Raw genomic sequence first — 27,240 nt, forward strand, 5'->3', positions numbered from 1 at the left:
ACCCAAGGCTGGTCCCAGCCATTCCATTTCTTATTCTTCAGGCCTGAGGTGGAGTCTGGGAATTTGCATGTCTAATAAGTTCACAGCTGCTCTGTTGGTTTGGAGACTCCTCTGAGCACCACTCAAGGTATTTACAGACCTTGGTGACTAATTGAATGTGGGAATTGGAGAAGCGTGATGAGAGGGTCAAGAATGAGAGATACAGCTGAGTCTTGAAGAGCTTCAGCACAAGGCCAAATCTGAAGTGCTGGTTCACACAGAGCCAAGCAGAAGCAATTAGTAGCTGGTTTTGTTCAGGAGAGAAAATGGAAGCCGGGAGGGAACTGATAGAAGGTGTGAGAAATGAAAATAGCAAGATTTCCAGTTATCCCTCCAAGGATGGGAACGCTGTGTCCAAGTTCTACAGCTTGAAAAAGATGCTCTTTCTCTTCTGTGATTTGTTTCCTTTATCGAGGTATGTTTGCATCTTAGAACATGCCCGTTGTTCATTTTATTCACCATTGACTCATATGTACTGTAAGTAAAGAACTTCTGTTTTCACATATGAATTTATAACTTAAATTTTGTTATATATATTTTTATATATGTATATATATTTACTTCTATCTGGGAAAAATTTCACTGAGTGACATTTTCATTCAGCCTGGTATCAACCTAATTGGCTTCAATGGTGACATACTACAAAGCTTTGTCACCCTAGGTAAGATTTCTTAGGTGAGAAATTCTTACAAATGGATGTTTTCTGTGGAATTCTGACACTGTGCCCAGCCTGGGTCTATGTTTTCTGCCGTTAACAGCTCAGCAGATTCTCTTACTTGGGATGCAGGCACTTATTAAGAACATAAAATCTGATGAAAATGGGGTAGAATGGCATTATTTTAAATGTCAGTAAATGGCAACGTTTTCCCCTAACTTGGAGAATTTTAAGCCCCTTTGCAAGTCTCATAAACAGCATCAACTTTCATTATTCAGACTCCTCCTCCGGCTTGCCACTGTGCACCACTCCGCCCACAGAGCCCCCTCAGTCAAACAAACTGAATCCAATATATCTAGGCTGCTATTAGAAAAACTGTTTATTCATAATCATGCCATTCTGAAGCCAACTTGTGATTAATTTGCAAATTTCTGGAAGGGAGAGGAAGTTAATTCTGACTCATTAAGGAAATATCAAAGCACTTCCTAAATGGCCTTTTTGCTCAGTACCACCTTCCCTATACCTGTCGGCTTAGGATGAGCACTTGCCAACAGGTACCATGTAGGAAAACCTAGAGTCAAGTTCAAACAAACGATTAGAACTGAAAAACAAAAGAAGCAAATATTTAATGAGTTTGCCAACTCCAAACAATGTGAACAAACTTGATGACCCACTTAGGGACCAGTCTTGTGTTAGATCATTTTTCAATTTCTAAATGAACACAGGTTAGCAACAACAGCAAACAGAATCCACTGCTCAGAAATAAAAATTGATCACTGATAATGATCCCCCCAAAAGCACATACAGGAATTTCTCTTAAAATGCTTGATCTGTGTTTATTCATCATTAGAGTAAACCCACATGATCACCAGATGACCTGCTTTCCCATGAGAGAATATAGTTTGTTAAGGTGTAAAAATCTATGTTTACCCTATGCCCCATGCATTACTGAACATCCATTAACTAGAGGAAAGATTGTTCAGTTACATTTGTGTTGGTGAAAATGATTGATAGTTGGGTGAATGTATGCATGTATGTATATTACATACATACATACATACTTTATGCATGTATATATATTACACAGTAAATGTCTTTTGATAACACTTTATTTGAAAATAAGGCTCATTATTTGCATATCAAGATGTTGCTCGTTTTAAAACACAAGACTAATGAGTCCTCAGAGTAATTTGGACAAAAGATGACATGGTCACTAAGTTCAAGAAACAGACAGGTGTGACCTGACAATGACATTTAAGAAGCTCTGCACATAATGGAAGTGAGTAAAGTTTGTCGAAAGACTGTGGCATCCCAGAGCATGTAGACTGTCATTTGAATGTTCACTATAAGGTGAATGTGTATGCATACCTGCGCTAAAATTCTAGGCACTTTATTGCAACACATTTTAGTTACACTTTGATCGTGGCTGGGTCTTTCTGGTTTTGCTTTCTTGTTACTTAAATCCCTGTGATTCTTAAAGACATCAAGCTCACAGCAGGCTGTTCCATACAGTGTACAGATCATGAGCATTGACTTTTAATGAAATTCGATGCCAGTGTTAAGCAGTTTTAGTGAATTAGAATTGAACATTACGTAGGATTACATTTATCAAGATATCCAATATTCTGGGTAATTTCTCCCATAGAACAGTCTTACACAGAATCATTGCATCAAAGGAGCTGCCTTTGATAAACACAAATCTGTTCCACTGTTAGCAAAATCAGAGATATTGGCAGTATGCAAATGAGTGGTAATTAACAGAAACTTGTTATCATTGTCCAAGCTAATTCTGAAGCTAAATGTATTGAGGATGTTTCACACTATGGAGCTGAAGGTGATAGGGAATGGAGGGAACCAGATATTGGAGTATGACTCACTCACAAACAAAATCTTGTACCAGGAAGCTGATTTTTCTTCTGTTTATTTCTTTATGAAAAATGGTGACTGTCACTGAAAGATCTTTTTTTTTTTTACTCTGTCACCAGCTTTCCAAAGGGCACATAAAATGAAAACGTGTGATTCGAGTAGCTAAGAATGACTCAGTTTTGAGAATTTAGCATAGGTGGCACATCCATGGTTGTCTCTTCAGACTGTGATCTCTGGCAATAGCAAGGAGAAAACTATTACCTTTATTGTTGTGGGTTGTCTATCTTCTGAGGCTCAGGCATCGGTTTTGGAACCCCTACTTGGGACAGGTAGCACTTCCTAATGCCAGGGGATTACTGCTGCCTCGTGAGCACCAGAAAATGTAGGTGAAAGAAAACTGTGCAGGACTCAGGAAGCACAGAAAGACAGTATTTCCAAGGAAGGGGATACTAGTTTTTTGCTTCAAAGACTGAAAATTTTGTCTATTTTTTAAGAATGGGAAATTTCCCTGCTTTCTGCAGAGTGGAGAAAAAGCTAACAGAAAAGGAGACTGAGGAGGTAATAGTAATTCTGTCTTTCCTTGTTGCTTATGACTTCTGTGATGAAAGTTATATTTGCATAATTGATTTGGAATGCCAAGAAATTGACTGTAAGAAGGGTTCCGTGTGTTTTGTTTTGTTTTTGCTTAGGAGAAAGCTTATGAATGACAGGGGGGATAAGTAATGACAGCGTGTGGTGATTTTTTTAGCTGCTTCTCTATTTGAGACGTGCAATTGTGGCCGTATGCATACCGATCGAATTAATTGTTTCTAGACACTTGTAATCATTTTAGGGGGTCTTCTTCCCGTGTGTAGCTAAAGGCATACTTTGTTTGAAGCAATATAATGTTTGGCTACATTTTCAACGGGTCCTGGCATTTAAGGTCTCCCTGGAGGCAGGAGTAGGATAGTTAGTTCTCTGCAGTATGTCCGGGCTGAAGAGCATCTCTGATTTACTTTGAAATAAGTTGAATGCCTATTTTATTTGTGTTTTGACTGAGAAAAGAGTTCAGACTGTAGCCATCCGGTTTGTTTCTTTGTTTTTCTAGGAATGCCTAACAGATAATAAATATCGTAAGATTTCTGTTACAGACTTTAAGTCTGCAGTAGTTTAAAAGGCATAAATGCCTTTATACTTTGCAGAAATGAAAAACAAACAAGGAAACAAGACTGGACTCACTTGTTTTTCCAGGGGTCTCAGTCCCTCCTATTGCTCACCTGCCTGCCTCACTCCATCTGGATAACAAGAAGCATTTTAATCTGATTGCTCTGGTGTGCATTTTTTTTTTTATGACAGTTTGACATCCAATTACGGTGTCACACAAGATTCTGGCTGATAGATAAGACAGTTTTAGATTTGCTAAAATACTGTTAGCTGAAGAGATGTGTTGATTGTGAAAGAATATTCTTGGTTAATATAACCAAGTATTTCTGAAGCTTGAGGACTGGATTTTTTTAACCCTAGGAGGGCACTAAATGGTTTCCTCTTAACTGTGAGGATGAAAGATACAGTGCACTCTCTTCACTGTACTACAGCATCTTCCCGGCTGTGATAGAAGGAGACTGCACCAGTAACACTTAAGCTATGAGTTTGGGGGACACTGATTAGGACTCAGGACCCGGGCGCTGCTGCTGCTGCTGCTGCTGCTGCTGCTGCTGCTGCTGCTGTTGTTGTTGTTGTTGTTGTTTGTTACTGGGTTTTGTTTGCTTTTGCTTAGCTTTAGCTAATTTTGTTTTGACACAGAATCTTAAAACATAAATCTCAGGGTGAACCAGGATTTATAGCAATTCTCCTGCCTCAGCTGGATTTACATGCCTGATGCACCATATCTGGGTTAGATATTATTTGTATATCAAGGGCATATGTAAGTATTTATATATTGAAGAGTCTGAATACCCATTCTAATACACGTTGATGTATTTTCTGTGAAGGCATTAATGTACCATTAATTTTTGACTGCAAAATCATTTTCTTCTGAGTGTTAAGGTTGTGATGTTTGGCTTGCAATTTAGACAAAGGAAAGGGGCTTGAAATTTGACCTTTTTTTTTTTTACATTCTCCCTTGGTAAGTATTTATGAATGGCTGTGATTTTTCTTGTGTATTTTGTTTTTGTTTTGGGGGGCTTTTGCTTGTTTTTTCCATTTGTCTTGAGGCAAGGTCTCATTCCCAGTCCCCCGGTCTACTCCTCCTGAGTGTCCTGCTATGTCCCAGTCCTTGACTTTTTGTATTGTTAAAATATTTATCATTCACCCTACGAGGCACTTTTTGAACTTTCTCAAGTAGGAGTTTGTTATCTGAACTGTGAAACAAAAAAGGTCCCTATTTCTCTTGGAAGGACTAAGGCTAATAGTATTTGTATTCTAAAGCAGTAATGATTGTGTGTGTGTGTGTGTGTGTGTGTGTGTGTGTTTGTGCGTGAGCACATGCCTGTCTGTCTGCCTCTGTTTAACATACACTGAGTTCCTGATGTTAACACTTTGCATACTGTAGTCAAGGACCAAATTCTGCCTATAGCCTGCTTATGTGGCTTGCATGTTACAATAATGCTAATACTAGTAACAACAACAACAATCATCATCATCATCACCATAATAACAAATGATTCTTACCAGGCTAATAATGGAACCCAGCACATACTGGGGAAGTATACTTTATCCCCAAGCCCCGCTTGAAGGTAGAAAAGGAGGAAAAATGTTGATGTTTTTTGAGAATTGTTTTTAAAAATATGACATTCTGAGACTGCAGACTTCATCTGACTCACAAAGCCCCTTTTCTGAAACTGTTTTATATTGTTTCCTCTGTGGTTAGGTGTATAGTCTTTGCAAGACAACTGATTTATATGCAGTCCTATTATTAAAATGCTGACCCAAAAGAAAGGCCTCAGCTTATAGTAAATGTAAACATGTTTTTCTTTGCTTCTTAAAGATAAATTTTAGCCACTAAACTGTATAGAACATTGAATTGATAATAATAGTGAAAGCTAAGCATTTGTGTTTTTATGGATGTATTTTAATAAATTTCTCAATTTTTAACACAGAAAATAGGGGAATGTATTGGAGAGCAGAATAGAGTGAAGGCAGAAGAGGGCACTAATTGCTTTTATTACTATTTGAATTTCAACAGCTATATCTATTTGAGGAGGAAATTAAACAATGAGTGTTAAGTGTCAGATATAATCACATTTGTTTCTTCCTTGTACTGAATAAGTGTCTCCCTCCCCCTACAATTAACATACCAGGTACCGCGTCAGCAGTAAGGAGAATAATACTTAATCAAAAATGCATTCAAATTATTAGATCATGGCATTTGAAATAATCAGGCTCTACCAAAAACCACTTAAACAGTTGATTTTGTAGGCGAGGTGACATCAGCCATAAAGCATGTATTGGCAAATCACAAAATGATGGAGAGTAGCAGGTTTCTGTTCTCTGTGCATTTCCTTAATCATGAGTCTCTATCAGCATCCCCCCACCCACCCACACACACACTGGAAAGTGTCAGATATCCTTCTTGCTTTTTATCACGCCATTCTGGCTTTTGTCAGTAATTCGACTCAAGGCTGTGTGCAGACATGATGGAATTACCTGAAATACAACATTTATTTTATCCCTCATCTGCCGAAAACTGTCAGTGGCTCCCTACCAGCCTGATCGGAAATTCTGAGCAAGAATAAGTCAGGCCAAGCTATAGAAATGATTGGGAAAGGGTAACTGTGTGTGAAGAAGGGAAGAATGAGGAGAGAGAGAGAGAGAGAGAGAGAGAGAGAGAGAGAGAGAGAGAGAGAATTTACCTAAGACAAGGAAGAGCAAAGAGACTTCCTCCATTGTGTTTTTAAATGGTTTCTTGCTTTTGATTTTCAGTTGGTTTTGTTTGTTTGTTTTTTGTTTTTGTTTTTGTTTTTTGAAGTGGGCTGTTAAAAAGTTCCTTAGTGACTTTCTGGCAAAAGCTCTAACGAGAAAGGCTAGAATTCAGCTCAAATTGGAGACTGCTGATCTTGGTTAGACACTGCTAAATACTTGTTAGTGACTTTAAATCAGACATCAAGATTATGTTGGGAAGAGCGGTATACGAACTGATTGAAGGATTTTATCATTTGTGATCAACCTGGAATTGTTTGGTACAGCCCACTACACCATCCTGTCACCTAGAAATCTACTACCCAGTCAAAAGGGCAAGTGGCTTTTTTTCTTTCTTTCTTTTTTTTTTTATTCGATAGATTTTTTTTATTTACATTTCAAATGATTTCCCCTTTCCTGGCTCCCCACTCCCCGAAAGTCCCATAAGCCCTCTTCCCTCCCTGTTCCCCCATCCACCCCTTCCCACTCCCCTGTTCTGGTATTGCCCTGTACTGCTGCACTGAGCCTTTTCAAGGCTCACGTCTGAGCTAAAATCTTAACCATTTTTCAAATTCCATAAATAGACCATATGGCATTAACTGAAGGAAGGTTTTTTTTATTCTATGTATATAAAACATTGATATGTGTTATTGTTTATTCTATTTGGAGAATGACAGTTTTGTTGCATTGAGTGTTAAATAGAGAAAGACTCTGTAAGTTTCAAAAAAGAAAATGGTTTGCTACATTACTACAGATGAGTCACATTTATAGAGAAAACATGAAAGTAACTCCTTGCTTAAAATATTTGTTAAAAATTTAAAAATTAGCTCATTATTATGTAACTCATTACTCAGTGGTATTTTCCCTTTATTTTGACATTTAATCTATCCAAAGGTTTAAATTGTGCTTGGTACCAATTTTGGTAATATCAGTAAAATGAATAGGTATAAACACTGATAAATCTGTATCTGTAGAGTGGGATAATTGATGTCCAAAATGCTAATGACAGTTGGGATAACAGTGGGGTTTTTGAGAAGGATGAAAATAGGTTTGAAATTTTTTGGTTCAGAAAACATTGACAAACTTCCAAAGGAGATTAATTTAAAAGAAAAAAATACAAGATTTTTCTCAGCTCCGTTGCTTTGCAGCTTTTCATAATGAATGCCATTCTATGTGGTAAGGAAATGACAATAATAAAGTCATCATTAAAAAGGATGCTGAAATCCAGCCTGCTCTGTCCCCTTTAAGGGAGGTACTTATACAAGGTGCCTGTCTGAAGTGCAGAGCCCAGAGCCTTGAAAAGCACTTGCCCTTTTGACTGGGTAGTAGATCTCTAGGTGACAGGATGGTGTAGTGGGCTGTACTAAACAATTCCAGGTTGATCTCAGATGATAAAGTTCCTCAATCAGTTCATATACTGTTCTTCCCAACATAATCTTGATGTCTGATTCAAAGTCACTAACATGTTTTCAGCAGCGTCTATCCAAGAGCTGCAGTCTCCACTGGGTGCAGTATTAGCTCAGTTGTAATAGTTTTTAGCCAAGTATTTCAGGCATAGCTATTCTAGTTTACTTGGTTTCTGAGTATATTCCTTTTCAAAAACATTTTTGTTGTTATATTTTGGGAATTTCATACATGAGTACAATGTATCTTTATCATATACCTCCTCACCAACTCCAGCTCCTGCACAGTCCCCTCATGCCCTCCTCGAATCATGCCATCTTCCTCTATAATTATTATTGTTATATTTATATATCTACATACTTCTACAAAGTTCAATTATTCAGTGTGTTCTTTTTGAATAATGGGTTTTTCCAAATATTTTTTAAGAGCATAAAATATCAAGAAACACGCGCGCACGCGCGCGCGCGCGCGCGCACACACACACACACACACACACACACACACACTGGAAGAGAGAAGGGGGAGAGACTGAGACTCCAATGGTATGTTTTACTTTAGGGAAATGAAAATGAATTGTCTGTCACACTGGAAAACTTTTTTTTTAAGTTTAAAATGCTAAAATGCTCTCCCTTTGCCTTCATCTGTGGTATTTTCCACAATTAAAGCATTTGTTATCAATGTCCCCATGCCACCAGCATCATTTTCGTGTGATCATAGAACGTTAAAACCAGCAGGACCCAAGAGATCATTTTCCTGAGTCCTAAGATTCCTTTGGGCAACTCCTTGCAAATACTGTTTGATTAAATTCATTCTGAGGATAGATTTGATTAAGGGAGAAAATGGTGAAGGGGAATTATTCTGCAGCCACTTTCTCATTAAGAATGAAAAGGTAAGACAACGTAAAATTCCACTTTTTCAATCAGTGTTAATTTTCTAAAAGAACTCATGGTGTTAATAATTTAGTGCTGTGCTTACAAGCTTCAAACCTATTGATTTTAATTGGAGTTCTGTATCTAAAAGGAAGCCAGGGCATGAGCAAATCAATTTTGTTTTAATTCAGTGCATTTTAATAAGTGTGCTAAAGATTCATCATAATGTTACCCGAGATGGCTCGATATCTGCTCTAACTGGCTGCTGCTGCCCTAGATGGTAAGCCAAGGTGCCTGGTTCTGGAAGTACTCAAACGACATCCTTTTATTCAACTCTCATACAGATGGCAGAATGAGCCTCTCATTGTCCATCACTTGAAAGTGCCTTGTGTGGGTTTGATGAAATAATAGCCTGAATAAATTAGGCTACCCTTTTTACCATTTATATATTAACAGAATCCCTGTCTTCGTTTCACTGTGTGGCCTTTTCCTCCTTTTTGAATGAATATTTTATAGTTAGGGCTTATTATCAGTCCCAGGCTGTATTTATGTAACATCCTGTCTAGTCAGTAATAATCCCTCTCGTTTTAACATTAATGCTCACAGTTAAGCCTGACCCTGGCTGAATTGTGTATTTTTATATGTGTTTAGCCCAGCTAAATTAAGAGATGTACAGCACAGTGATAGTGCAAGTCCTAGCTCTTGAAGCCTCTAATCTTTACATTAGAGTATAAAATGCAAGACAGCCCCGGGACATGCAGGAGTCCTGAGCTTTCCCTAATTGCTGAGGCAGATGGGCTCCCACAATCAGATTTTCACATTCCACTGATAGGAATCTTTGTGTTTGTTGCAGCTCCCAGCTCTTCTTTGGCTGTAGATTCATACGATTTCCCAAACTGCTGTTTTCCAGCGAGAATGATGTCCCCTGTTGAGGAAAACCTCAACTTTTAGGGAAAGTTAATCATATATGAGCACAGCGGTTACCTGAAAATGTCATATGTATTTTAACACTCTTTAGCTTATTGAATGTAACCTCCCTTATAGCAAAAGCCAGAAACCCAGTGGTAAATAAGAGGGTAACCTGATGCCTAGGTGGTCCCTAAAGTAAATACTTTGTGAAATTCAAAGACTACAGTGTATAAAATACTGTGCTAGGTCCATGTGAATCATACCTGAGGCTGAAGAGAAAGGAGTCATCAAAAGGTTGTGGTGATGAAAAAGAATGCAAACATAATACAATGCATGCTCTAATTGAGGTGCAAAGTGTTGTTGTCTTTATTAAAGTTGCGGGATATCCAGAGATGAAAGAAAGGCAGGATATCATTTATTGAGAAAACTTCATCATTCAAAGGCTCAAAAATAAGAAAGGAGAATCATAGGCCACTGGAGCATTGTATTAAAATTTGTATTTCTAAGCTACTATCTGAGGGAAACACTGGACTTGAGATATGGTAAACTATCCCTGGAATTTTCTCCTTGGGTGCTTGGTTTTGTTGGCTGTTCTATTAATGCTCAGTATAATTGTGTTACCTTTATGAATACTTTCTGGGTGGATATCCTTCACAATTAAGAGAGAAGTTACACTTAGGTTCTATATTTGTTCCAGTCCTGGCTGTCTTGACTTCTTTGGGGACAGTCATTCACTCACTCACACACACACACACACACACACCTTTATATAAAGGGCAAAGATGTATGCACAGTTGACTGTACTGCTCTTTGGCTAGGGGATCACAGTGTGCTAGTGATGTTGATTTTTGGTTGGCACATGGTAGTGCATGCTTTTCATTTCACTCACTGTATACTGCTGTGAGCTGACTATGTGGTCATTGCCAATTCATCTCTTTATGTTTAGAAAGCAGGGTTGGCTACTGTGAGTGAGAAAGGGAGAACAAAGGGACTTGGCTGCTAATACTTCACAGGCCCTCAGCATCTGAGCAATAAGGAATTTAAAGATCATTGTATCCACCCACTCTTCCCCCATCAGACAGATGGTGAAGCTGACATTTAATCTTGGAAGTCTTGTAATTTTCAGGATAAGCAAAATTAAGCCAATTTTGCCTGACCTCTCTGCTCTCTACCTCTGTAATGCTAGGAGACAGCAGGCCTCCTTTTTCCTCCGGACTGGATGTAAGGTCAGAGAGAAATGAGCTAAATGATACAATGGAATTTGCATCCAGCGTTTCTTGTGATGATAGCCTTGACTTTTGGTTTATCGAGAGAAGAATGTGATTGTTTGCAGGATCCCTCTTTTCCCCTACCCGTGGCTATAATTAAAGGTTTAAGGAACTTTAGATTCCACAGTTAGTCAAAAAGACAAAATTAGTTATTTCCTTTCATTTAGAAGCACTTAGGCCCAAGGATGATTTCCTTGGCTGGACAAGTGTCAGTTAGAATCACAGGGAGGTAGAGGCCTCTCTAGCTAGGAAACAGAGCTAGGAAAAGTGCTGCTTCCTGCTTGAGCATCTCAAAGGTGGGATAAGTATGGTAAAGTGCTGCTCATTATTTCTGTATTTCATCTTTCTTTAAAAACATGTGCAAAGGTGACGGGAGACTGGAAGAAAGGTTTCATTCTCTTCCCCCGCCCCCCTGCTTTGCAAATTGAACTGTCTCACAAACATATGTAAAGAACTTCGTTCTTCCCATCCCTGACTGTATTCCACTTTGCTCCATTTTCATTTTTTTGTGATCTGAGCCCTGGGGAAAGAGCAGATAGCAAGACAAGAGTAGAAGAAGCTCTTCTCTCTCCAATGCTCTCTTGAGTGGGCGGAATTAAGATGAGGGAATATTATCAATTATTCTTTTGTTCTTAAAAAAAGTAGACTCACAATTACTAATCAAGGGAAACTCCTCTAACTGCTATGTTATATATATGCAGCTATGTCAAAACCATTGGTAATAATTTTAATCAAGTTATCTTTTACAAATATATATTTATGCTTTCAGTATGTGCTAATGAGATGCACTTAAAAATAGGAATAATAAAATAAAGGGGAGATGAAAAAGTACTTAAGAATTTAATTGTATTTCTGCCTTATGAACACATTTTTCTTGTTGCTATGCACAGAATTGCTGAAAGTTTAAACAGTTGCCTTAAGGGTACAAGACAATGCTACTCAAGACCTTTGACTCCACACATTGCCACTAAGACCAAGGCTGCCTTGCTGGTCCCATCCATCTTTAAACTGGCTTTTAAGTGGGTGTATAAAGAAAGGGACTGGACTGTGAGTGATTAAATGCTTTCTAATGACCACAGGGAAGCTCAGAGTCGTCGTAACTGCATTTCGGACTGCATTCCATTTATCTCCTCGCACACCCGTGGAAGAGGGCAGCTGGAGCCCTGCTTTATTTTGCAGAGGCAAGTTTAATAATCTTTGAGAGAGACATAAAAATCTAAGTACACTATAAAAATAGATAAACGAAGAACATTTTCTTTATACACCTACATAAATATTTTGAAGTCTTATAAATGTGGAAACGCAGACTGAAGCAACTGGCTACCTAAAGGAATCTGACCTCAAGCCAAATTCCTTATGTTTAATTAGAAACATACTTAATTTTGATCTCAGTTCTTATTCTGTCATATGTAAAATATAGTCAGGCTGAGTATTTTACTCCAGAAATATAAATCATAGGAGTCTCTTAAGGTTTCCATAAAATTTTATCAGATCCCTGTAATACGATCCTGAGGTTGTGCACAGTAGAGAAATGTTCCACTCACAGCACATTCTTCAAGACTTTAGCAAAATTTATGGGACATTTGTTTAATCCTTCTCATTAGTGAAGTAGCCTGAAAACTCACACAACCATCAGAATCATTCTAGACCTACACAGTACTTAGCACAAGGTTAATAATTAATAATAAATATTTTTAATCTTCGATTAATCCATCAATATGAGGGGATTGTGTATGAACTGAACTGAAATCTGCAATAAATCACTGATCAGAGCTGTTGGCATGCTGACATTGGATCCTATGGGAATCATGAGATAGAATATCACTGCTTTGAGAGGTTAGCTGCTTCCAGATTCATTATTGCCATGGGAAAAAGCAACCAATTGCAGTAACCTTGGCACAAAGTCAGTCAAGATTCTAAATGGAAATATATGGTAGTTGTATACATGCACAGGGGTCAGACTACTGCAGATTAGTTTAAAGATAATTATAAGGAATAATATTATTAAAAATATCTCCTTGATGCCTACCTCCACTCTCAGCCATGGCCCTAGCCCCCGGTAACCATTCTTCTATACACAGAGACTGTGAGATCTTATATTTTTTACGTTCCACAAATATGAATGAAATATTTTTGCCCTTTTGTCCTTAGCTTATTTCACTAATACCCTCCAGGCCTTGCAATGCAGTGTTAAATAGTTTGTAAAAGGACCTGAAATTTTAGTTAGCTATGAGAAATACATTTATATGATATATTTAGTATATAGAGGGTTTTGGAAAGGAAGTTTTGCTAGCTTCCTATTTATCTCACAGGTCCTGTTATTTTTTTAACCCTGAGATTTTTGAGGAGCCTTTGGCCTCTCTCTATATCTGCCACTATTTTGACACAAATGGCCTTAGATTTCACTGTTTGATTGGGCGAGAATACGTTAGGAGACAGCAGACACACAGCAGTTCCATATCGTTGATAGTGATGATAAGAGATGGGGTTCTGTGACCTTTGCATTTCCTGCCTGCTCAAAAAGCCAGTGACTGAAGCCGGAATCAGTTGTGCTTGTGTATGTCCAGTCCTTGCAAAAGATAGTGTCCTGTGATCTTGAACTCTGTGGTACTACCTGCCTATACCTGTTCGTTTTCAACCAGTTTATGTCAATAACTTGTACAGGAAATCCACTACAACCTTTTTATTGTTTTCACAACAGTAACAGAAAAAATAAAACATTTTAACATGAGGGAACAGTGATTTGGCTCACATAGCCTCTGGAGAATCTTTTTCATTTATGTACAGTATACTTGTTAGTAGCTATTATAGACATGAGAATAATCTAGAAAAGCCTATTTTTCTATCTCATGAGAGATGGTCTGTTGACTATGTGCATGCTTGGCTTGTAAGGCACTGTGAACACAGACTTTCTGTGTTTGTTGGCATACCTCTTAAGGATTCCTAGAAAAATAAAAGGTGTCTTATCGTCATGGTCAGAAAGCCAATGCCAAATCTTGGGACAGAAACTCTCAACCGTCCTAATGTTGTGACCCTTTAATACAGTTCCCTGTGTTGTGGTGACTCCCAGCCATAAAATTATTTCATTGCTACTTCAAGTATAAGTTTGCTACTGTTATTAATTATAATGCAAAGTGTCTGATATACAAGATACTTGATATGCGACCCCTGTGTGGGTCGAAATTCACAGGTTGAGAACCATTGCCTTAGAAGTCAGCCTTACTCAACCTGATTCTTGATTATTGGAGACTCTTTAGAACACCAAGCTCAGCCCTTCCTAGCCCAGGAACTCTGAGAAGTCTACCTCTTAAACTTACTACGATCTGATTTCGCTCTTTGTCCCACAGTAACAACGATCTTACTAGGCTATGTCATATTCAAAGAAAGATGTGGGTGTGTGTGTGTGGTGGGGGGTGTAATCAAGATCCCAGTCTTGAGCATTTTGAATCAAGTCTTTGGTGTGTCCTGGGCGTTTGCATCTTTAAGGCTGTAGTGCTGAGCATGATGTACAACCAAGATTGAACACATTGCAAGAACCTCTCACAATTCTACTAGTGTTCCACTCCTATAGTTTGAGAATCCACAAAGCCCCTTTCTTCGGCGTGGCCCCAGGCAGGTAGGTTTTCACTGCTTGCCTTTAAATACTTACCATTCATTTATTTAAACTCTGCCCCCTTTTTTAAAGACAAGAAAATTGTGCATGGTAGCATACTCCCACAGTCTCAACACTCAGCAGGCTAAATTGGAGGGCATCTTGGGAGACATAAAGATTCCCATGTTGGTTAAGGCAGCATGGCAAACATCTAGCAAAGAAAGAAAGAAAAAGAGGGTGGGGGACGGACAAATGGAGGGAGCAAGCGAGGGAGGGAAGGAAGGACAATGATGGTACAGCAAAACAAAACTAAGTAAACAGCCTGGAAGAAGTCTGTCTTTGTTGAGGATGCTTTGGTGTAAGATGTTAAAGTGGAAATTATGAACCTGGTGGTTTTTATCAGGGATTCTGGAATTGGTGGTGGGAAAATGGTCAGAGAGTGAGGTTATGGTAGGAAAAAAACCCTTGCTTTAAGATTTCTACACTTGATCTTAGCCAAAAGGCCGAGAAGCGATGCTTTAAGATTTCTTCCACTCTGAAGTTGGTCTTTTGCAGAAGTTTAAAGCCCAGGATTATAGCTGAAATATAACCATGTAAATGATGTGTCTTTTTTGTCTCTAACTTGTTCCTCAATTTAAATTCCTTAACTATATTAATAAGTTAGGATTCACTTCATAGTTTCCTTAAAATGTGACTTGCTTTTTAAATCTATGATTTACATATTTGCAGAAGCCTATTTATTACAGAAAGCAGGGAGCAGCTGTGTCCTCCCTAGGGTTAATAGCTTCAGTTAAAGCCTTTTAAAACACCAATTAAGAAGAGTAGAATTTAATTTCTGTTCCTTAACAAGATTCTTATTAGTAAGTTAGCTAATAGTATACTCCTTAGACTGTATTATTAGAAAGTACATCAAATATGTATTCCTTATCAAGTTTGTATTTCCAAACTTTAGAAATTGTATAGGTATATCACAAAAGACTGAGGGGCTGGGCCGGTAGCTTCGTTGGTGCAGGGCTAACTCTGCAAGCATGAGAACCTGAGATTGATCTGAAGAACCCAAGTAAAAGCTGAGCGGGCTGGATGCATGTTTGTAATCTTTGTGTTGGTGAGGTGGAGATAGGGAGACAGATCTTTGGGGTTCTGCTGGCCAGACTTCCTAGCCTAACCTACTAGGTGTACCTTGTGTCTCAGTGAGAGACCATGTCTTTAAAAAAACAAGTTAGGGAACCAGCAAGTTAGTTCAACAGATTAAATGCCTGCCACATAAGGCTGGTGACCTGAGCTTGTCCTTGGAAGCCACATAAAAATGAAAAGAGTACTCTACAAATGTTGTTTTCTGACTTCCACACATACACTGTGGTACATATATCACACCTGATGATGATGATGATGATGATGGTGGTGGTGGTGGTGGTGGTGGTGGTGGTGGTGATGGTGGTGGTGGTGCTGGTGGTGGCGGTTTTTCAAACTTAAAACACAAATTAAGTTAGGAAGCTCCTGAAGAATGCACCCTACGTTTCCCTCTTGCTTCCACATGTAAGTAGACACACATGCATATGTACCTGTACTCAAAGGTAAGCACACCCATCCACATACATGCATACCTACACACTCGAAAAGAAAGAAAACAAAAGTTTGACATTGAATTTTTCCCAAGTCCTCTTCAGTTAGGCAGTTACAGAGAGGTGGACTAACAACCATATTGTTTCATGACTATTTTCACCACAAGCTACTACAAAGAGAAAAAATTTTCACATGAGGTAGGAAGAGGTAACTGTGGGTTAGCCACCATCTATATGATAGTAATCACAGGACAGGGTTGGCAGCTGTGCCAGGTTGTTAACATCTATAATCCTCGCCCTCAAGAGGGCTTACAAACTTCAGGGCAGCCTGGCCATTGAAATGGGACCATGTCCCCAAAACATCAACAAACCAAAACAACCAAAACAACAACCAAACAACAGTGCTTCAAAAAATAGGTAGTTTTTGAGAAAAATACTAACAAAATGTAAGCTTTGAGTCACTTATATAAAACCTACTAGCCACCTGTTGCAACTCTTTTGGGAAGCCCTATAGGAATATCTAGGTGTACTGGCAGCCTGGAGATGGCACCCGAAGCTGGGTAGGGATGCACGCAAATCTAGAACTAGAGAAAAAGACTGAAATAGAAAGTGTATCTCCACCATACAAAGAATCAACGAATCCAGGAGCTTGTTCTTTGAGAAAATAAACAAGATAGATGAAACCCTTAGCCAGACTGACCAAAGGGCACAGAGAAAGTATCCACATTAACAAAATTAGAAAATGCACTCACTAATAAGTGGATATTAACCTAGAAAACTGGAATACCCAAAACATAATCCACACATCAAATGAGGTACAAGAAGAAAGGAGGAGTGGCCCCTGGTTCTGGAAAGACTCAGTGAAACAGTATTCGGCAAAACCAGAACGAGGAAGTGGGAAGGGGTGGGTGGGAGGACAGGGGAAGAGAAGGGGGCTTACGGGACTTTCGGGGAGTTGGGGGGCTAGAAAAGGGAAATCATTTGAAATGTAAATAAATTATATCGAATAAAAAAAACAAAAAAAAACAAAATTAGAAATGAGAAGGGAGATATAACAACAGAAACTGAGGAAATTCAAAGAATCATCAGATGCTACTACAAAAGCCTATATTCAACACAACTGGAGAATCTGGAGGAAATGGACAATTTCCTAGACAGATACCAAACACCAAAATTAAATCAGGACCAAATAGATCATCTAAACAGTTGCATAAGCCCTAAAGAAATAGAAGGAGTCATAGAAAGTCTCCCAACCAAAAGAAGCACAGGACCAGATGACTTCAGTGCAGAATTCTATCAGACCTTCAAAGAAGACCTAACACCAATACTCTTCAAACTATTCCACAAAATAGAAACAGAAGGAACACTACCCAATTCCTTCTACGAAACCACAATTATGCTGATACCAAAACCACACAAAGATCCAACAAAGAAAGAGAACTTCAGACCAATTTCCCTTATGAACATTGATGCAAAAATACTCAATAAAATTATTGCCAACTGCATTCAAGAACACATAAAAATGATCATCCACCATGATCAAGTAAGCTTTATCCCGGGAATGCAGGGTTGGATCAATATACGGAAAGCCATCAATATGATCCACTACATAAACAAACTCAAAGAAAAAAACCACATGGTCATTTCATTGGATGCTGAAAAAGCATCCGACAAAATTCAGCATCCTTTCATGCTTAAAGTCTTGGAAAGAACAGGAATTCAAGGCCCATACCTAAACATAGTAAAAGCAATATACAGCAAACCGGTAGCCAGCAACAAACTAAATGGAGAGAAAATTGAAGCAATCCCACTAAAATCAGGGACTAGACAGGGCTGCCCACTTTCTCCTTATCTTTTCAATATTGTACTTGAGGTACTAGCTCGGGCAATTAGACAACACAAGGAGGTCAAAGTGATACAAATTGAAAAGGAAGAAATCCAACTATCATTATTTGCAGATGATATGATAGTCTACCTAAGTGACCCAAAAAAACTCCACTAAAGAACTCCTACAGCTGATAACTTCAGCAAAGTAGCAGGTTATAAAATCAACTCAAGCAAATCAGTAGTCTTCCTGTACTCAAACAATAAGCAGGCTGAGAAAGAAATTAGGGAAATGACACCCTTCACAATAGCCACAAACATATAAAGTATCTTAGGGTGACTCTTACCAAACATGTGAAAGATCTGTATGACAAGAACTTCAAGACTCTGAAGAAGGAAATAGAAGAAGACCTCAAAAAATGGGAAAACCTCCCATGCTCATGGATCGGCAGGATTAATATAGTTAAAATGGCCATTTGCCAAAAGCAATCTACAGATTCAACGCAATACCCATCAAAATCCCAACTCAATTCTTCATAGAGTTAGAAAGAGCAATTCTCAAATTCATCTGGAATAACAAAAAACCCAGGATAGCTAAAACTATTCTCAACAACAAAAGAAATTCTGGGGGAATCAGTGTCCCTGACCTCAAGCAATACTACAGAGCAATAGTGTTAAAAACTGCATGGCATTGGTACACTGACAGGCAGGTGGATCAATGGAATAGGATTGAAGATCCAGAAATGAACCCACACACCTATGGCCACTTTATCCTCGACAAAGGGGCTGAAAACATCCAATGGAAAAAGATAGCCTTTTCAACAAATGGTGCTGGTTCACCTGGAGGTCAGCATGCAGAAGAATGTGAATTGATCCATTCCTGTCTCCTTGTACTAAGCTCAACTCCAAATGGATCAAGGACCTCCACATAAAGCCAGACACTCTGAAGCTAATAGAAAAGTAACTGGGGAAGACCCTTGAGGACATCGGTACAGGGGGAAAGTTCCTGAACAGAACACCAATAGTGTATGCTCTAAGATCAAGAATTGACAAATGGGACCTCATAAAATTACAAAGTTTCTGTAAAAAAAAGAACAAATCCTCAACCAACAAATTGGGAAAAGATTTTCACCAACCCTACATCAGATAGAGGGCTAATATCCAATATATACAAAGAACTCACGAAGTTAGACTCCAGAAAGCCAAATAACCCTATTAAAAAATGGAGTACAGAGTTAAACAAAGAATTTTCACCTAAAGAACTTCGGATGGCTGAGAAGCATCTTAAAAAATGTTCAACTTCATTAGTCATCAGGGAAATGCAAATAAAAACAACCCTGAGATTTCACCTTATACCAGTCAGAATGGCTAAGGAGTCAGGAGACAGCAGGTGTTGGTGAGGATGTGGAGAAAGAGGAACACTCCTCCACTGCTGGTGGGGTTGCAAATTGGTACAACCACTCTGGAATTCAGTCTGGCCGTTCCTCAGAAAACTCGGCATGTCCCTTCTGAAAAATCCTGCTATACCACTCCTGGGCATATACCCAGAGGATTCCCCAGCATGTAATAAGGATATATGCTCCACTATGTTCATAGCAGCCCTATTTATAATAGCCAGATGCTGGAAAGAACCCAGGTATCCCTCAACAGAAGAGTGGATGCAAAAAATGTGGTATATCTACACAATGGAGTACTATTCAGCCATTAGAAACAATGAATTCATGAAATTCTTAGGCAAATGGATGGAGCTGGAGAACATCTTACTAAGTGAGGTAACCCAGTATCAAAAGATCAATCATGGTATGCACTCACTAATAAGTGGATATTAGCCTGGAAAACTGGAATACCCAAAACATAATCCATACATCAAATGAGGTACAAGAATGGAGGAGTGGCCCCTTGTTCTGGAAAGACTCAGTATAGGGCAAAACCAGAACAGGGAAGTGGGAAGGGGTGAGTGGGAGAACAGGGGGAGGGAAGGGGGCTGATGGGACTTTCGGGGAGTGGGGGGCCAGAAAAGGGGAAATCATTTGAAATATAAATAAAAAATTATATCGAATAAAAAAAATAAAGAAAATGAATCTTCAAGAAAAGAAAATTAAGCTCAACCAAGGAGACTAGGCGAGGGTCCTATAAAAAATTGATCATGTTTTAACTTTATTGTAGGTAAGATCAGAAAGAGAAATCTACGAAAAAACTTCTTCAATTGCTGGTAAAGAACTTGATAGACAAACATTAGCAGCTACTTTGCCTACTGAGGGGAAACACAAAGCATGTGTAGACTCTGTCATTTGTCTCCTGAGATTCGGGTTAATACAAAACTTGGGGAAATTACAATAAATGAACTTTAGGTTTAGTCGACAAATTTGATTGACAGCATTCTTTTATGTTTTAAAGAAACTCAAAGTAAAGTATTAGCCTAGCAGAGCCCTCAAGTATACTTTAATAATGTTCTCTTTGGAAGGTTCTGATCAGCAACGTATCATTTCTTTAGCAATATTAATGAGAATATAAAAAGTTATCTTATGAAAGACATCTCTTAAGGCAAAATCTGTCTCTATTATGAAAGTCGGTACATTTATACACTATAAGTTATGGCAATGCACATATTTATGTTTAATTCTAGATTTTTTCTATTGTCTAATTCTAGTTCCCTTCTGTAAGGTAACTTGGGATATCTTTTATATTTTTAAAAATATTATAATTATACACATGATTGGGTGTTAGGTGATAATATGGTACACACATAATAGTATGTAACAGTCGAAACAGGGTAGTTAATATTGATACCTCCTGAAATGTAAGAAATGAGGACACATAACAGTTGTACATTTTTATGTGATATGTCATAATATCTCCATGTCTGTGTACTGTACATGCAGAGCATTTCAGAGTGATTAACATTCCTATCTCTTTATCTCTGTTTGGAGACCTTGTGATTGAGTTTTTGTTATTCATAAAACATTAGCTTATTGTAAACCATAGCCCCCTACGCCCACAGACTTTACCCTAGAACTTATAAACTTGTCTCTGCTATGTTTGGATACCCATCATCCAACTTCTCCTATGCCCTCCTCCCCCACTCTTCCCAGCCTTTAACAATCATTATTATATATTCCGATTGCCTTCTTAAAACATACTCAGGTAAGAGTATGCAGAATTTGACTTTTTGCACATGCCTTACTTTCTGTAATATCCTATCCTCCCATCTATTTTGCTGTATAGTACATCATTTTTGATAGCTGAATAATATTCTATTTGTGTATATGTGTGTATACATCACAGTTTTCTTATCTTTTGATGGCATGTAGACTAATTTCATATCTTGGCTATTGTGAATAGTACAGCAACAGGCATGAGGGTATATGTCTCTGGTAAGGTTCCTTCATTTCCTCAAAAGATAAACTCCAGTGTGTGATACTTGGATCAAATGGTAGATTTCTATTTTGGGTTTTTGGAAGACTCTATAGTAGTTATGCTAATTCACATTCCCACTAACAGTATATAACAATTACCTTTTGTCTACATCCTTAACAATATTTGATATATTTGGTGAAGGGATAGAAAATGAAACTTATATGAAATATTCTATAGTGTTAATCTGATTTGTTTTCCTCTATTTGAAAAGTTTGATTCATGGGTCTGGAGAGATGCCTCAGGGATTCAGAGCACTATAAGAGCTGCTTTTGCTGAGGACACAAGTTCAGCTCCCATCACCCACCTGACAGCTCACGACAGTCTGGTACTCCAGTTATAGGGAAACCAATGCTTCCTTTGGGCCTCCACAGGTACCAGACACACATGTGGTATAGTTGCATTTACATGTATGTAGGCCATTAAAAATAAGCACACATACAAACAAACCCATAAAGACAAAACAGATGTAGACAATTTAGGTTTTCACCATTTTTTCTTTCTTCCCCTTAGAATAATATAGCGGATCCAGAAGAACTCTTCACAAAATTAGAGCGCATTGGAAAAGGCTCCTTTGGAGAAGTTTTCAAAGGAATTGATAACCGTACTCAGCAGGTGGTTGCAATTAAAATCATTGACCTTGAGGAAGCCGAGGATGAAATAGAAGACATCCAACAAGAAATAACTGTTTTGAGTCAGTGCGACAGCTCATATGTGACAAAATACTATGGGTCCTACTTAAAGGTAATGTGCATGCTATATTATTTCATAAGTTGTTTTCATTATGTTTTTGAAAGGCAATATCTGTTTAACGTACTATATCTTTAATATTTTAAAAAAGCAGATATGTTATTAAGCTTCCTTTGTAAATTTTGTTATTAATTATTTTTCTTTTTTTCTTTTTTTTTTCGATATATTCTTTATTTACATTTCAAATGATTTCCCCTTTCCTGGCTCCCCACTCCTCAAAAGTCCCATAAGCTCTCTTCCCTGCCCTATTCCCCCATCCACCCCTTCCCACTTCCCTGTTCTGGTATTGCCCTACACCTCTGCACTGAGCCTTTCCAGAACCAGGGGCCACTCCTCCGTTCTATTAATTATTTTTCTTATCATCACCATTATTTGGATAGAGAGCCTTACTCTATGAGCCACACCTTTCTCAAGGTCATCACAGACAGTGTACTTGCCTTTATCTTCTTCAGCAGTTTGGGACTACATGGGTGCTGCCCTATACTTACTTTACACTAATTGATAGAAATGTGCCCACTTACCACAGGGAGCCAAATGCAAGGAGGTGTCAGGTAGATCCTTCACCTTCCTTGTCAATGGCAACACTAGTGGATATTTGAAAACATCCAACATTAATACTTAACTTTAAATATTAAATACATGTAGGTGTTTATATGTCAAATCTACTTCAGTGAATCTGTTTACACGAAACAAAGTGAGTATTTATTAGAAGAAGTAAAGAGAAGGATATGTTTCTAGGCCTTGAAGCCAGCCCTACATTCTCCTTCCCAGTCTTCTTTTTCATTATGCTTCATGTTCCCAGAATCTTGTCCTTGCACCATCAGAGGCTTTCCACTCCACAGACATCATTAGGATGTGCTGTCAGAGCTAGGTGGCTCATCTCACCCATGGAGAAAGACTGAGATCTTGTTTGCTTTTGAGATATAGTCTATGTAGCCCTGACTCTCCCAGGACTCACTATGTAGACCAGGCTGACCTTGATCTCATAGGCATCCACCTACTAGGAATAAAGGTGTGCACCACCAGGCTTAGCTAAAAGGCAGTATCTTTTTTTTTTCTTTTTTTTTTATTCGATATATTTTTTATTTACATTTCAAATAATTTCCCCTTTCCTAGCCCCCCCCCCCCCGCTCACTCCCCGAAAGTCCCGTAAGTCCCCTTCTCTCCCCCTGTCCTCCCACCCACCCCTTCCCACTTCCCCGTTCTGGTTTTGCTAAATACTGCTTCACTGAGTCTTTCCAGAACAAGGGGCCACTCTTCCTTTCTTCTTATACCTCATTTGATGTGTAGATTATGTTTTGGGTATTGCAGGTTTCTAGGTTAATATCCACTTATTAGTGAGTGCATACCATGATTCATCTTTTGAGTTTGGGTTACCTCACTTAGTATGATGTTCTCTAGCTCCATCCATTTGCCTAAGAATTTCATGAATTCATTGTTTCTAATGGCTGAATAGTACTCCATTGTGTAAATATACCACATTTTTTGCATCCACTCTTCTGTTGAGGGATACCTGGGTTCTTTCCAGCATCTGGCAATTATAAATAGGGCTGCTATGAGCATAGTCGAGCATGTATCCTTATTACATGGGGGAGAATCCTCTGGGTATATGCCCAGGAGTGGTATAGCAGGATCTTCTGGAAGTGAGGTGCCCAGTTTTCTGAGGAACCGCCAGACTGATTTCCAGAGTGGTTGTACCAATTTGCAACCCCACCAGCAGTAGAGGAGTGTTCCTCTTTCTCCACACCCTCTCCAACACCTGCTGTCTCCTGAATTTTTAATCTTAGCCATTCTGACTGGTATAAGGTGAAATCTCAGGGTTGTTTTGATTTGCATTTCCCTAATGACTAATGAAGTTGAGCATTTTTTAAGATGCTTCTCCGCCATCCGAAGTTCTTCAGGTGAGAATTGTTTAACTCTGTACCCCATTTTTTAATAGGGTTGTTTGGTTTTCTGGAGTCTAACTTCTTGAGTTCTTTATATATATTGGATATTAGCCCTCTATCTGATGTAGGATTGGTGAAGATCTTTTCCCAATTTGTTGGTTGCCAATTTGTCCTCTTGATGGTGTCCTTTGCCTTACAGAAACTCTGTAATTTTATGAGGTCCCATTTGTCAATTCTTGATCTTAGGGCATACGCTATTGGTGTTCTGTTCAGAAACTTTCTCCCTGTACCGATGTCCTCAAGGGTCTTCCCCAGTTTCTTTTCTGTTAGCTTCAGAGTGTCTGGCTTTATGTGGAGGTCCTTGATCCATTTGGAGTTGAGCTCAGTACAAGGAGACAAGGATGGATCAATTCACATTCTTCTGAATGCTGACCTCCAGTTGAACCAGCACCATTTGTTGAAAAGGCAATCTTTTTTCCATTGGATGTTTTCAGCCTCTTTGTCGAGGATCAAGTGGCCATAGGTGTGTGGGTTCATTTCTGGATCTTCAATCCTGTTCCATTGATCCTCCTGTAAAAGGCAGTATCTTAAAAATAGGGATTGTCAGTCTATATCCTCTGGGTAGAATCCAGCACCACTTATGCTGTCAACTAAGCTATTGTTAGAGTGAACAGCCACTTCTGGAAAGTACACCAGTGTTCACTGTCCTCTTCCATCCCTGACCTTTTCATATGGTAGAAGAGAAACAGTAGTGATCTTTAAGGCCACTTTGCCGGATAAAAGCTGTACGTCTGGGTTTCCACACCCTGTTCTTAATAGCTTAATCTGTCTCAATCTCAGAACTGATAGGAGGACATAAGACTATCCCTTAATATATTGAGTTATAGTGGTTATCTATGCATGTTTTCTCTCACCAGGTTGTGAGTTCATGGATGACAACTAGTTTAGCTTGACTAGTTCGAGGTTTGTTTGTTTTTTTATCTCTTAGCACAGCCATTGACTCATAGTAAAGACATGATATAATTTACCTGCACCATCTGCAGGTTCTTGCTTTCTTCCTCTACAACACTAACATTTATCTGATTAAGTCCTTTATTCACACAAAATGGTGGAATATCTGCAGAGCTCTCCCAGTCCACCTGGAATTATGTGTTCTACCCCAAAGTGATATGTCAAGTGTGGTGATTTATCCAGTGACTCACAGGTAGAGTCTTTAATAAATAAATCATTTTCCTGTTTTTAAAATAATAACAAAAACCAGAAAGGAAGGAAAGAAAGGAAGAGAAGGGAGGGGAGGGAAGGGGAGGGAAGGGAAGTGCCTTTATTTCCAATCCAGTATGAGCCAGATTGCTATGGCAGTGGCATATGGGTGGATATATTACCATGGAAGAGTGGGTTCACTGCATAGCTTTACCATCTAGATCTTCATAGCTTTACCACCTCTGCAAAGCTTTATCCTAGAGGCAGGAGTTCATATCTGGAGCACAGGCATGCGCAAAAAGGTTTTCTGCTCTGTATGGAAGTCTTGCTCTGGTATGGTGGATACAATATAGCAGCCATCAGTACAATAGGCTCTGGAATGCTTGCTTTCCCTAGTGGCCCCCAGGCTAGTTAGTGTGTGCAGCACAGGCACACACAACAAATCTTTTATTTTATTTATTTATTTATTTATTTATTTTATTTTTTGTTTGTTTTTCGAGACAGTGTTTCTCTGTGTAGCCCTGGCTGTCCTGGAACTCACTCTGTAGACCAGGCTGGTCTCGAACTCAGAAATCCGCCTGCTTCTGCCTCCCAAGTGCTGGGATTAAAGGAGTATGCCACCACTGCCCGGCTTTTTTTCCTTTTTTAAACAGCAAATCTTTAGATCCACCTGAGTGTGAGCTAGCAGTCCAAGGCTTGGTGGTGATGTGGGTAGATGCAGTACAGCTATAGAACCTCATAGGGCAGCCATTAGCCCAAGGAGGAGGAACTAGCATGCTTTTGGAGACTAGAGCTCCTTTTTCTGGTGCCTCGATGGTATCTGCTTCATGAGCAAGCATTGCATTGCTGTGCCTGCCCTCTCTGGAGTTCACTGGGAAGACTGGCTGTTGATCCCTTCATCAGTAATGATGTTCGTATCTTCTGGAGCAGTCCTACTGCTTGACAATGCTGATATCCTTCACCTTTCTCCTTAGTTCCTAGCCATCTCTTAGCCACACTGGTATGCCAGGTTCATCAGTTCATCAGTGACCCTTACTGTGGAGTGACTCTCCTGCCTTTGAGTCTCCTGTGTTGCTACACTTAGGGCTAGTGAGCTGTTTTTGGTTGTGTGTATTCTCTCTCTCTCTCTCTCTCTCTCTCTCTCTCTCTCTCTCTCTCTCACTCTGTCTGTCTCCTTCCCTCCCTCCCTCCCTCTTTTTCCACCCTACCGTGTGTGTATGTGGGGGGGGGGGACTAGTATCTTCTATGCCTTCATCTTGGTGTCCTAGATTTCATTGTTTTCTTGATCTTTATATATTTATATTAGTTTATGCTGGCAAAGAAAAAAATCATCAATTTTACTGACTTTTTGCAAAGCCTGTGATATTCTACTATTATAGACATTAGTTTAAACAGAGAATGAATTCGATGTAGAGTGGGTTATGCAACAGCTAGAGCCTGTGTCCTACAAAGTACAAGGTGTGGAGATAGAACATGACCAACACACTCCTCCCTATAACTACAGAGCACCCAGTCCAGTATTACATTAAAAGTACAGATTTTTTTAAAAAAAAAATGTACAGATTTTATGGTAAAAGTCTATATACAAGGTTACGGATGAAATGGGCACAAGTATACCTCATAGACAGGCAGCTAGACTAGCATGCTTGTCTGATTGTGTTCCATTCACAAGACTGCAATAAACAAAACCAATCAAAAGTGACACATGAATAAGCACAAGTACTCAAGTGGTTGCTTGTGTCCATCTCATCAATAACATGAAGAAATGACCTCACATAAGAGGTGATAACGAAGGAAAATTTTATCTAATTTCAGCATATCCTCCCAAGTGTTAGCTGTTATCATGTTTTACTACATACGAATAATTCTGGTTCTTTGTAGCATGATGTTTGCTTTCTTATTCACTCCTAAGACATCTAACTTAGCGAGTCCTATTTTTTTATGGGACTCTTTAGTGTTATTCCTCAAGCTCAGGACCTTTGGGTTCTCCCCCAGTTCTCACAATGGGCCTGGTTGTAGGAAGCCCTGGGAATGTTCCGGTCATATGTGTTCTTGCTCTTTCTGGCTTGCTCTTTGTGGATTGAATCCTGGTCATTCTAGACTCTCTCTGGAGCAAACCTGAACCC

The 27,240-nt window shown here is 38.9% G+C and overlaps 1 protein-coding gene across 1 annotated transcript in view; it reads left to right on the forward strand.

Annotated features, from left to right (window-relative positions):
- The window catches only part of Stk26 (serine/threonine kinase 26), a 57,451-nt gene that overhangs the window by 10,713 nt on the left and 19,498 nt on the right, over positions 1-27,240 (forward strand). Inside the window, exon 3 of the mRNA XM_052171011.1 lies at positions 21,792-22,022. Within this exon, the coding sequence (XP_052026971.1) occupies positions 21,792-22,022 (231 nt within the window). The remainder of the gene's footprint in view (positions 1-21,791; positions 22,023-27,240) is intronic.

This window comes from Apodemus sylvaticus, chromosome X, assembly GCF_947179515.1.
Source record: "Apodemus sylvaticus chromosome X, mApoSyl1.1, whole genome shotgun sequence".
In the NCBI taxonomy this organism is placed as follows: domain Eukaryota; kingdom Metazoa; phylum Chordata; class Mammalia; order Rodentia; family Muridae; genus Apodemus; species Apodemus sylvaticus.